Source organism: Nematolebias whitei, chromosome 12 (genome assembly GCF_014905685.2).
Source record: "Nematolebias whitei isolate Nwh7 chromosome 12, NemWhi1, whole genome shotgun sequence".
In the NCBI taxonomy this organism is placed as follows: domain Eukaryota; kingdom Metazoa; phylum Chordata; class Actinopteri; order Cyprinodontiformes; family Rivulidae; genus Nematolebias; species Nematolebias whitei.
In genome coordinates this window covers 31609334-31621831 of record NC_056509.1, presented here as the reverse complement: position 1 = coordinate 31621831, position 12498 = coordinate 31609334, and the positions used below count along the sequence as shown (strand labels likewise).

Sequence of the window (12498 nt, the reverse complement as noted above, 5' to 3'; positions counted from 1 at the left end):
GGTCTTGGAACTTGACCCCGGCTCCGGGTCGAGCTGTTAGGCCGTGCGTATGCTGCCTAACAAGCCATGAGTGATTGCTATGATCTTGCCACAAATAATTCATCAGGAGCCCTGTGGAAGAGCATAACGTTAGGGAGGGGGAAGAAGCATCAAAACCACAGCCTGAATGGAGTGTGTGCATGTGTGTGATTGGAAGACAGAGAAATCCATCTGACAGATGCGTTTAAAATGGGAAGGAAATCCCCTACAGCGCTGACAATGTTTGAGCATTTCTGTGTTTCTGTACTTCTCCGTGCGTGCACTTTTGTTTCTGAAGCTATTTGTGTTACTACATCTGAAAATGCACAGTGGGAGCGTTAACAGTGTGCATCACAACTGCAGGATGTGTGTGATATTGTTGTAAAGCAAAGTGCCGCGACGTGGAGACGTGATGAAGTGGGCTCAGATTTTCCTGACAGCCCTGAAATCGAGTGCTTGTCTTTTTTTTTTAATCCTTCTGAAGATAAAGAAATGTGAACAAAGTGGAAGATGAGGGTAAATGTTAGACTTGTGAATAGTTTTGCCTTTTAATATTAAAACTGAAGTAGAAATTGTTCATTTTGAACATTTTACAAAATATGTTGGTTAGCAGATATAAAGTTTTCACGTCCTGATGTATGATTCCCGACAGTTAAATACTGTATTTTATATACATGTCAGTGGTGTGACAATGTCAGCCTGTTGGTCTTACATTGATTTATAATAATTACTAACATTTCCAAGTGAAACTAGCATGCTTCAAAGAAATGCATATTGCCCATTTCCCCATGCAAAGTTGAAAAATAAATATTTATCCTGAGCTATTAGCACTCCAGGTATGAGATAGGGTGGACTCTCAGCTACTACCACACTTTCCACTCCTAAAGCTTGTCCACCTTTCATAGGCAATGAGTGATAGTCTTTTAACTGTTGACACCTTTTGTGTTTTCATATTTCTTTGTTCTTAATACATTACATGTAAAAATACAAATGCTGCACTTGGATTTAAGTTTTTTTTTTTTCAAGGAATGGTTCAGTTTTACACGCTCAGATGTCTGTAAAAACAATACAGAGGGCATGAAAATACACTGTAATATTTTCAGTGTTTTCAGAAATCTCAATAAAAATGAAAGGCTGTGTAGCCTAAAAACAAAGTTGATTAGATCTACAACACGGTGGGGTTGTTAAATAACTGAACTATTATCATAATCATAGTACAAAGCAGGCGGCACGGTGGCACAGCTGGTTGTGCTGTCGCCACTCAGCGAGAAGGACACTGGGTCAAATCCCAGCCCGGGATTCTGGGTGGAGTTTGCATGTTCTCTCTGTGCATGTGTGAGTTTTCTCCAGGTACTCCGGTTTCCTCCCACAGACCAAAAACATGCATGTTAGGCTGATTGGTAACTCTAAATTGTCTCTAGGTGTGAGCGAGAGAGTGAATGGTTGTTTGTCTCGTTTGTCTCTATGTGGCCCTGTGATGGACTTGCGACCCGTCCAGGGTGTCCCCCGCCCCTCACACAGTGATTGCTGGACATGGGCACCAGCGACCCCCGTGACCCAAAATGGAATAAGCGGGTAAAGAAAATGGATGGATGGATGGATTTGTGTAATAGACTAGATGTCCAGTCTTAAGCCACGCCCACATATTTTCTGCTGCATTTGCACCTCACTTTCATGCACAAACTGATATTTTGAGGAAAAACTGATATTTCTTAAAATGCATTTACAAGTGTAGATTTAACTGAGGGTAGCACGGTGGCACAACTGGTAGAGCTGCTGCCTCTCAGCAAGAAAGTTGCCAGTTCAAATCCCGGTCTGGGGGCCTCTCTGGGTAGTGTTTGCATGTTCTCTCCGTGCATGCGTGGATTTTCTCCGGGTACTCTGTTTTCCTCCCACAGACCAAAAACATGCATGTTGGGCTGATTGGTAACTCTGAATTGTCTCTAGGTGTGAGTGAGAGAGTGAATGTTTGTCTCGTTTGTCTCTATGTGTCCCTGTGATGGACTGGAGACCTGTCCAGGGGGTACCCCGCCCCTCGCACAGTAATTGCTAGACATGAACACCAGCAACCCCCGTGACCCAAAATGGAAGAAGTGCGTAAAAGATAATGGATGGATGGACGTTTTTCTGGTTTAGTATCATGACTTGTTAATAAGAAATGGAGTAATTTTCTGTTCATCTGTAAATCTACTGGACTACTAAATATACCCTTAATCTGGAAAACAACTTAAAGCAAAAATAAATAAATTTAAAAAATCAAGAATCACACCAAAAACTGTGGTTTTTGCAGTAATTACAAAATGTTACAGTTTATTCTTTTGGTAAAAGTGGCCAACTTGTAAAAAATCAGGCCCTTTTTGAACAAAGAGGTCATTACAGTTACTCAAGGATCCATAACTGTATAATTTGCTTTTTGTGCGGTATAGAGATTGTTAAAATTGCAGTTTCAGACAAAGACTTCACAGGTTAATGAAACATGCTTGAGGACCAGAGACTAATGGAAACAGGGACAAAGACAAAGGTCCTGTGTAGGTCTCTGTGCCGTGTCATTAGAGATCCAGTAGAATTGTTCCATCTGACATTTTCCAGACTGTTTGAAAATGTCATGGAATGCCAGCGTTTACTTCTGGATATAATGTGTCTCTTCCTGCCCAGAGCTGTTCATCTCAGCAATGGAAAAAAGAACAACTTTTGCCCATTTTATCTGCTTCTCCTCTTCCATTCTTTTTCTACACGTTGGAGAAAGACTACAATCCCATAGCTCAAAAATATCCTTGCACCACTCAACGTCACGTTGCTTTATTTGGAGCTTCGGCTGGGTGAGGAAAAAAAATCAAGAGGTGTGACAGAGAAAATAGCTTTGTTACATCAGGACAGCTTTAAACTTCAATCATTATCAGCAAAAAAAAAAAAATCATTGAAGTTATGGTTACTGCGTTTATTGACACATTCTAATGTCTCTTTAGTTTCCACCAATGAAATTTAAATTGTTCAAACTTCAGTTTATCCAAGCTCAGATCAAAGGAGTAGCTGAGCTGAAAAGGTAATCGTAATATGGAAAAATTACATCTAGTGGGGAGAATCTCCATGACGACAGTCAACAGTTTTTTATTATTTTTTTGCTTCAGCAACACAAGCACCTTCCTTGCATGGATTTTTTTTCTGGCAAAGATGTACAATCGGATAACATGTTAACAGTGGCGTCATTGTAGCTAGCAGCACAGCGCCGTAACGTATTTTCAACGCAGTGCCCTCTGAAGCCTAGTTAAGAGCATTACACTGACAGGCTAGGCTACACTCATATCGTTTACAAGTAAAATCATGACTGGAGATGATCATTCCCAGAGCTTCTCTGTGGTGATCAGGAAACTCGACTGAATTCGTGAAACAAGTTGTAAAAATGTGCAAGTATTGGGTTGAGATTAGGTATCAAACAATATTTATTTTAACCCTCTGCTCTTATGTCAAAAAGACCCACAAAACCTCAGTAAGACTGTGGCCTTGTGGGTCTTTTTGACCCAAGGGCAGCAGGAGTGTCAAATTAGTCAAAATGGTATTTTGTATTTATTTTTTATTATTTTAATTCTTTTTTTTTTTTTTCAAATCCTCTGTAAACCTTTACGTTCGGTTGCCTGTTTGCTTCTGGAGTCTTGCCTCAGTTTTGTTATAAAATCCTTTTATTGGATCCTGAATTTCCATTGATGCCTGCATTCAGGTCCTGCTACACATTACAAATAAGAATTAATTGGAGTTTTTGGAAAATACGAGCACAATCCTCAGTAAAACAATAGCCCAAACTAATCAAGTCTAAGTTGACAATACATTCTTTACGGAGCTTTAAATCCAACTGAATTTCAAAACAAATCATTTTCTCATACTAAATGGTTCATACTGGAGTTAATTAATTTTTGTTTTAAGAACAAAACAAGTATTTGTTGTAGTGCTGCAGGGAATTTGCATCTTACTTAAAGGAAACTGAGCTTAGATCCTCAGCCGGTCAGTTCGGACTGGAGAGTGCTATAGTCTAGTCCAGGGGTCACCAACACGGGGCCCACAGGGACCGCGTGAGTTGCCCGTGTGGCATGTTCTAAAAATAGCACCGCATAAAAATCGTCATTGATTATATGTTTTTTAATTAAAGTAATAACATATTTATGGATGTAGATCCATCCATTATCTTTACCCGCCCACACACCCTTTTAGAGTTACAAATCAGCCTAACATGCATGTTTTTGGTCTGTGGGAGTACCTGGAGAAAACCCACGCATGCACAGAGAGAACATGCTAACTCCACCCAGAAAGGCCCTGGGATCAGGATTTGAACCAAGGCAACCTGCTAGCTGAGAGGTAGCAGCTCTACCAACTGCACCACCGTGCTGCCACATTTTTGTGAGGAGTCCTTAACATTAAGATGTGAACTGGCAGTCAAATATTCACATAAATGTAAATGTATTAGTAATTATACTATTATTAAAGACGAGTTGTGCAAATTAATGTATGTATCAGACAAGTAGCCCTTTGTATCACTCACTGAAGTAGTTCTCGGTCTCAGAAAGGTTGGTGACCCCTGGTCCAATCTATTTCTGTCTTTGCTACTCCATTGTCCTCGGTTGACTGCGTTCACATCAAGTGCTTGATTTATTTGGCCACTCTGCCAGCTCGGGCCGATACAGTAGACCCTGCAGCTTCCAACCAATATGTAAAAGTTAAAGTCAGTGTTAAGATATAACTGTTTTGACTGTTTTCTCTACAGCTCAACTCGTGTTAGCATCTTTGAGATGTGGTAGATAAAAACTAGCCCTGAGCTGTTGCCCTTTACATAATGACTTTCTTTTGCTCAATGAATGGATGTCAAAAGAGGAGTTTTAACGAAAGTTACTAGCTTCAATCTTCTAGGTTTACATCAAACCCAAAGTGGATGTTGATATTAATTAGCTCCACCCACAATGAGCACGTTACACCCTTCCTTAGCAGAACACATCAAACCACTGTGACATGTGGTAGATAAATCTAACGAGGCTAAGTCAGGTCCTGATATGGACAATATAGGCAGCTACCCAGGACGGCATCTCGTCAAGGGTGGCACAAGCGCCTGGCCCAAACCCAGCCCCCGTCCTCCCCCTCAAAAAAATAAACACATTATTTCATATGGTCTGTCTGGCCTACGTATTTATTTCCTATTGCCCACTTGTGGGGAGTTGGCGCCCTCCGCCAGGTGCAGGGCAAGTAACTTGCTGCTGAGGTCTGACACACAGGTTGTGAAAGAAGGGAAGGGGATTCTCTTGTCTCCCTTGCTGGTCCAGAGATGCATCTAATACAATTGACATGATGCGACCTGAATACAACAGTGATAAACAGGAAGTACCACATGTCCGTGTGTATGAAGGTAACTGCAGGTAAATCTCCCACTTTTTGTCATAATTATATTGTATGTGTCAGTGAGGGAGAGAGAAGAGGCCGCATGAAGTCACAAACTGGGAGAATAAACAGGCATTGTCCAATCAGATTTCTTCTAATTTTAAATTGTTGTAACTAGTAACTAATATGGTTAAGGGAAATGTATTGATGTAAAAGTACACATTTTATTGAGGAAATGTAGTGAATTAAAAGTGAAAGTCGCTAGAAATGTAAATAACGAAGTAAAGTAAAAATATGTCAAAATTCTACTTAAGTACAGTAACGAAGTATTTTTACTTTGTTACATTACAACACTGGGATTAGGGGACCATGACCCCGTGATAAGTGAAAAACCGTGAAGTAAGGATACAGTAGTCCAAGTTCAAGTTTCACTCCCAATCTCTCACCTTCTGTGTAAAAAAACAATATAAATTTAAATACTGTAATTTTTTTTTCATTTACCCTTTATTTATACAGGTAGTCTCAATGAGCCATGAGAACTCATTTTCAAGAGAGACCTGTTTAGAGAGGAGATGGGGGGTTAAGGGCCTTGCTCATGGGCCCAAAGTGGGGCGAAGGAGGATGGGGGCAAGTGTGGGTGCTTCACCTACCCCACCAAAAAATGTTGATGTTGTCGGGGCGTGAACCGGCGATCTTCGGATCACAGGCCCACCTCTCTGACCTCTGCGCCACCACTCCCCCACAAAGTAATTTTAGCACAGCAAGAAAGCAAAGGGTTAACCCTTCACGCAGCAGCAGCACGGAGCAGAAATGTATTTCTTGATCAATTACACTGTAACAGCTGAACATAGAAGTTCTAAAATAATTTAAAATAACTTTTAACACTTTTATATTTTGTAATTATGACGATTTTATCATTTGACATACTTTGAATTTTAAGTTGGAAGACAAAAGTCGATCGGTGCAGCTGGACAGCAAAGGGTTAACCCTTCACGAAGCTGCTTCAGCCGGAAGAGGAATGTGTGCATGGCAGAGAGCCGCAGGTGGCAGAGAGGAGATCATGACAGGCTGCAGAAGGAGCTTCTCCCTGCACCCGTGGGCTGCACAAAGGTGCAGCATGTGCTAAATCATTTAAAATAATTGATTTTATATAAATAATCCATGCCACTTGTGTGGCTCAGCCATCAATCAGCCAATTGTGTCATGTCCAATCTTACTTTGAAAAACCGTGAAAGAGCCAGTCTGCGAAAGTCGAACCGCAAAGTAACGAGGGACTACTGTACACAGAATGTCTTAATTTAAAGATTGTCTTAGTGTATTTCTAGTTAGCGTTTTTCTTAGTTCAAATCTTAGATCTTATCACTGTTTTTCTTTTACATGTTATACTTTTGTTGGATGTAACTGGGACCCTGTGTACACAATTTCGTTCCACCACATGCACCACATGTGGTGTGTATGACAAATAAAGAACCTTGAATCCTTGAATTGTGTTCTATTGGTGGAATTTAGAAATGCCTTATTTTAATTGTGTTTATTTTCTACAGTATTTATTTTTTATATTTGTTTTGTATACTTTTATATTCATGGTATACAGTATTGATGTGTGTGTTAATACTATTTTTCTAGTTTCTTCAATTTCAAGTTTTTTAAATAAAATATTCAAAGATATTTTCAGTGTGTCTGTGATGGTACATAGTAATCTAAATAAAATGTCATGGTGGGGCGTGTTCGTGTCCCTGAGGGTGGGTGATGCGGACTGGGTGGGGATGTTGTTGCCCAGGGCACCAAACAGGTTAGGACCACTGCCCCTGGGTCCTCTGGACGGGTTCTTCTTTGTTGAAACATTTAGTCTTTTATCCAAAAGTCAAATTAGTGTAGACGATCCCAAAGACCCAGTCCCCCGGCACAAACAGAGTAATAATGTGTATGCTGTTCAGTGCCAGGAGGGCTGTGATCAGTCTTACATCGGGAAAACAAAACAGCCACTGGCCAAAAGGATGGCCCAGCACAGAAGATCAACATCATCAGGTCAGGACTCTGCGGTCTACACTCATCTGCCGGCTGTGGTCACTCTTACAGGAATGAATATGTTCTCATCTTTGATAGAGAGGAACGATGGTTTGAGAGAGGAGTAATGGAAGCCATCTTTGTGAAGAGAGCCCGTCCATCGTTATTAACAGGGACGGAGGCCTCCCTGTCCAACAGTCACCCTCTTACAATGCTGTTATTGCAAGTATCACTCAGCCCTCTGCGAATAGCAAGTGGTCATCAGGGCACTAACGATCGCTCATTAGGCTGATGAACATTTTGGCTGTCACCAGCAAACTGATTAATCCACTATGAGAAGGTGCTGCTTATAAGACTGAGTTTGTTGCAGCTCCTCAGACTGAAGAAGTCTTTTCGATAAAAGACGGAATGTTTCGACAAAGAAGAATCCATCCAGAAGACCAGATTACATTGTTACACTGCGACTTATCTTTTAAAAACATAGAAGAAATGGGAGGGTTTAATTACACCAGAAGACTGATTCAATGAGCTGAGTTGACTGCATTTCATGACCTCTGAATTATGAAGCTCCCAACAGTTGTGGAAGTTGATATTATGCCAGATAAGGTAATCTCTTGTGGTTTTCTATAAATGACCAAAACAAAAAAATAAGTTCTGAAATCACATCCTGAATGTCCATAGAGATCACTGGGTTTTTAATAAGCTCCTGCTAATGTGATTTTTCTCAGTGCAACACAGTGGTAGTCAGGTACTGATGCGTTAAGTATTTGAATTTCCTTTTATTTTCTATTGACACAAAAGAACCCAGGCTGAAAGGCTTCGACGAGAGTGGTTTTGAGTGGGATATTAAAAGGGCTGCACTAATCTTGACATAATCACCTAAAATAATTGAGCTGGCTGCAGTCATTTTGACACACTCATTAGTTTGTCAGGAATTAATTTATGAACTAATACCAATAATAAAAAATATATATATACTTGTGCAAAAAAAGCACTAAATCGTATGACAAATACCATGCCAAATGGATTTAATGGAAGATGTGTGGATTCTGAAGGTTTTCTTCAAGGTTCACTGTTTAATCAATCAAAAAGCCCACATTAGGTGAAAAACAATCAGTGTTTGTTAGAATAAAGTCCAATTTATGTTGAGATCTGAAATGCCACACAAAGAATACAACACTATAAACGAACGCTTATTCATTTTTACTATTTTTGTAATTTCCTCTAGCATTTATGGTTTTATATCATTCCTTATTTTCATCGAATTTATTCATTTGTGCTCATTTGCTTGCACTGATAAACATGAATGTTTTTAACTCATAATACAGTTATGTTATTTAATGCTTTGATTTTCATTTTTTATGGATATCTGCGTTTCTTTTCTTCATTTAAATTGTGGTTAAGAATGCCCTCTAGTGTTGTGAAAGTGCTAATGTGTACAAGTGAAAAGAGACAAAGTGTTCAAGTGGCCTTCTTCTGTATAAATTAAGGGAGGGGTTTGTAATCTTGACCACAATGAAGGACGGACAACGAGTTTCTAATTCTCTGCTTCCCCTCTCTCTTTAGGTACATTCGCACCATGTACCTTGGCATACAAAGTCACAAGCAGAAGGAGAACCAGCGGCGCTTTTACTGGGCTATGATGTACGAGTACGCTGATGTCAACATGCTGCGACTGCTGGAGACCTTCTTAGAAAGTGCCCCTCAGTTGGTGCTGCAGCTCTGCATCATGATCCAGAGCAACAAAGCTGAGTGGCTGCAATGTAAGGAGTTTCCTGAGGGTTTGCACAAGCAACACATGATAGTTTGCATGTAATTCGACATATCGTTTTGTATTATATGTCATATTTAAGCTTTAGCTGCCGTACAATGCTGGGATCATTCCATTATCTACAACTGAAAATCCATTTCCATCGTGTCCACGCCTCTATTTACGCCAAGCATTGTATCCGGTTTCCAACATTCATCACTGCTGTTACTGAAACCACTTTTACAACTCCAGTTTCCTCATGCAATACAGTTCCCAGAGGATAACAATTCAATCATAAGTGATATCCTTCGTGGTCGGGGGTGCCTATAGAAATGCCATCAATACATTTGCTGAGAGGCTCCATTTTGCTGCTCTGCAGAATCCTCAATCATTTCTCATTCAGTAGCTTACTCTTCTGACATATTTGCTGTCTCTACCATTATATATGTCTTAAGGAAACTGAATTGGTCCACTAAATGGCGACTGTGTTGACTGGATGATGTGTGATGATCTCAGTGATAATAGGACGTTCAAAGCTATGAAGGATTGCTTAGGGCAGAAATGAAATCTTGTTTTACTGGAGGAACAGCAGTTGGGTTAAGTTGAAACCACTTTTTTGGGGGTTATACACTATAATTGAATAAAAATGTGTCTTTTCCTCCAGTTTCAGATGTTTTAAGTTCCATCTATCACTATGTGACAGTACCTACTCAGTCATTTTCTGATTTTAATCTATATTTATGTCTCTGTTCATTTCCCTAGGTCTTTCTGCCATGTCCTCCCTCCTGTCCCTGGCCTGGGTGCTAGCTTCTTACCACAAACTCCTGCGTGACTCACGTGATGACAAGAAGAGCATGAGTTATCGAGGTGCCCTGGTGCATCTATTCTGGCGCCTTTTTACCATCTCTTCACGGGTGCTCTCCTTTGCCCTTTTTGCCTCCGTTTTCCACATCTACTTTGGCATTTTTGTGGTGCTCCATTGGTGTGCCATGGCTTTCTGGGTCATCCATGGTGGAACCGATTTTTGCATGTCCAAATGGGAGGAAGTGTTGTTCAACATGGTGGTGGGCGTAGTTTATGTCTTTTGTTGGTTCAATGTACGTGAGGGCCGGAAGCAGTACAGAATGGTGGCCTATTACACAGTAGTACTGTTAGAGAACGCCATCCTAACCTCACTTTGGTATGCGTACCGTGACCCAGCCACCACTGACGCCTATGCCTCTTTTGCCATTTGTGGCGTCTTCCTGTGCTTTGCCTCAGGTGTAGCCTGCATGGTTCTTTATTATGGGGTTCTACATCCCATGGGCCCCCGACTGAGGATGTTAGCCAGCTCTTGCTGTGCAGAGCTGCTGTGGGGGCTCCCTTTACCGCCCGAAGCTGAGCCGATGGCTCCTACTCCAGGGCCTCGTGGATCTCAGGCCACCCCAACTCGAGGTGTGGCAGGGGAATACATGGAGTCAGATGACACAGCAACAGACACTTGCCTTCCGGTTTTCCAAGTGAGGTCTACAGAGCCTGTCGATGCAGCTGGCAGGCCCATTCCGCCCGAGGGTCCCCTTATCAAAATAGACATGCCCAGAAAACGCTACCCAGCTTGGGATGCGCACTTTGTGGATCGGCGCCTGCGCAGGACCATTAATGTGCTGCAGTACATTAGCCCCAATGCGGTGGGCATCAGGTATAGGGACGGTCCACTTCTTTATGAACTCCTGCAGTATGAATCCTCCCTCTGAAGCCACCTCCAACAACTTTGTCACTCACTTTTACACAGAATGATGCACATTTATTCCTATCATTTCTCTCCTCCACTCCTCTTCTCAGATGTTATCTCTTTCTGTTTGGCCTTAGGCGCTCCTTTTTAATCCATCAGTTTTCCTGCAAAACATATTTTACTAACCACCCAAAAAACCTGTTCACACTAACACACATTCATTATTATTATTATTATTATTTTATTTATTTATTTATTTTGGGGGGGGAGGGGGTACAGACTGAAAATAATGAAAGTTACAGCATTTTATTTGATATACAGTATAAATATATAAAAACATAAATGTCTCATATAAATTTATTTACATTGATAAAAGATGCTTCTGTATGATATAGCTAACATATGAATGTTTCATTTTAAAGTGAGTTAATGCATCATACTGTGTTGGTGGTTCAACTTGTGGATACTTGTAATGGGCTTATTGTATGTCCCTATGGAATGGGACTGGTGCAAAGCCTGATGGGAATGATGGAGGAGTGTCTCAGAGGGAGCAGGTCTTTGCACATGCCAACATTTACTGCCATTGTTAATCTTTGAAATATTGTAAGATGTTTACTTACTTAACTTCCTGTGAATTAAAAAAGCCAGGGAAATATTGATTGTACTGCAAATGACAAAAGTGAACAGAAGGAGTTCAAAGAGAATTTTCCGCTCAGTAAGCTCATTTAGTTCAAGAGCATCCTGGCTGTACTATTTTTGTTCTAAATCCTTAATCAAAACTGCTAATGCATTGGGAGAGAAAAATAGACTCAGTGACCTTCAATTAGTTTCACAGAGAAATTAAATTCAAAAAGGGCAGACTGCCATCCAGTGGAAGAAGGCTGTAACTGCATGCCTTTCTAAAAGCACAACATTTAAAACGATATAGTAAATGAGACAAGCACATTTTCCTAATTGATCACTATAAATCCATAATAAAAACATTCCAAAGAATTTTTAAAGAAACTTTAGCTGTTTGTAAATGAGTAGAAGAGTACATATGTGTGTTAATACACCATTTTTAAGTACAAAGACAGCCTTCAAAGAATCCTCCACCATTCCCTTTTTAAATCATGGAAAGTACCCCTTTTACAATCTCCTTAGTTTCTTTAAAAAAAATGTTCAGCATTAATTTATAGTACATACAAGTTAAGTGCAAAGTGCAAAGATTTGAAACAAGTTCTTGGAGGGGTAAAAGTACAAATTTGAGATGATATTTCTATGGTATTATATTTCCGTGTGTATTTGTGTCAACATTTATAGTCATTGACATAACTATATTTTGTCAAAACTCACTTTTTTACAGAACAAATATCTCCAGTATGAATACTTCTCGTCAAAAATGGTGTCAAAGAGGTGACAACCTTGTAAGCGTGTTTAAGATGACTGCTCTGGAACCCGTGGGGCAGATGAAACAAAGCCGAATCACAATGTACAATACTGTCTTTGTAATTTAGCCACTTCCATAATTCAGTTGAATGAGTCTGTGCAAAATGGTGTCATCTTATGGCTGACTGTACAGGAGTTGTAAACCTAAAAAATTCCCTTGGTTGAATATGTGTGAGCTCTCCTCCACTAATACCCCAGGGACAAGCACAGATTCTTCTGTCTCTCA

At 40.4% G+C, this 12498-nt stretch overlaps 1 protein-coding gene across 1 annotated transcript in view; it reads left to right on the top strand.

Annotated features, from left to right (window-relative positions):
- The window catches only part of xkr6b (XK, Kell blood group complex subunit-related family, member 6b), a 77912-nt gene extending 67046 nt beyond the window's left edge, over positions 1-10866 (top strand). The window contains exons 2-3 of the mRNA XM_037685418.1: positions 8950-9146; positions 9896-10866. Of these exons, the coding sequence (XP_037541346.1) occupies positions 8950-9146; positions 9896-10866 (1168 nt within the window). The remainder of the gene's footprint in view (positions 1-8949; positions 9147-9895) is intronic.
- Positions 10867-12498: the final 1632 nt, after the last annotated feature.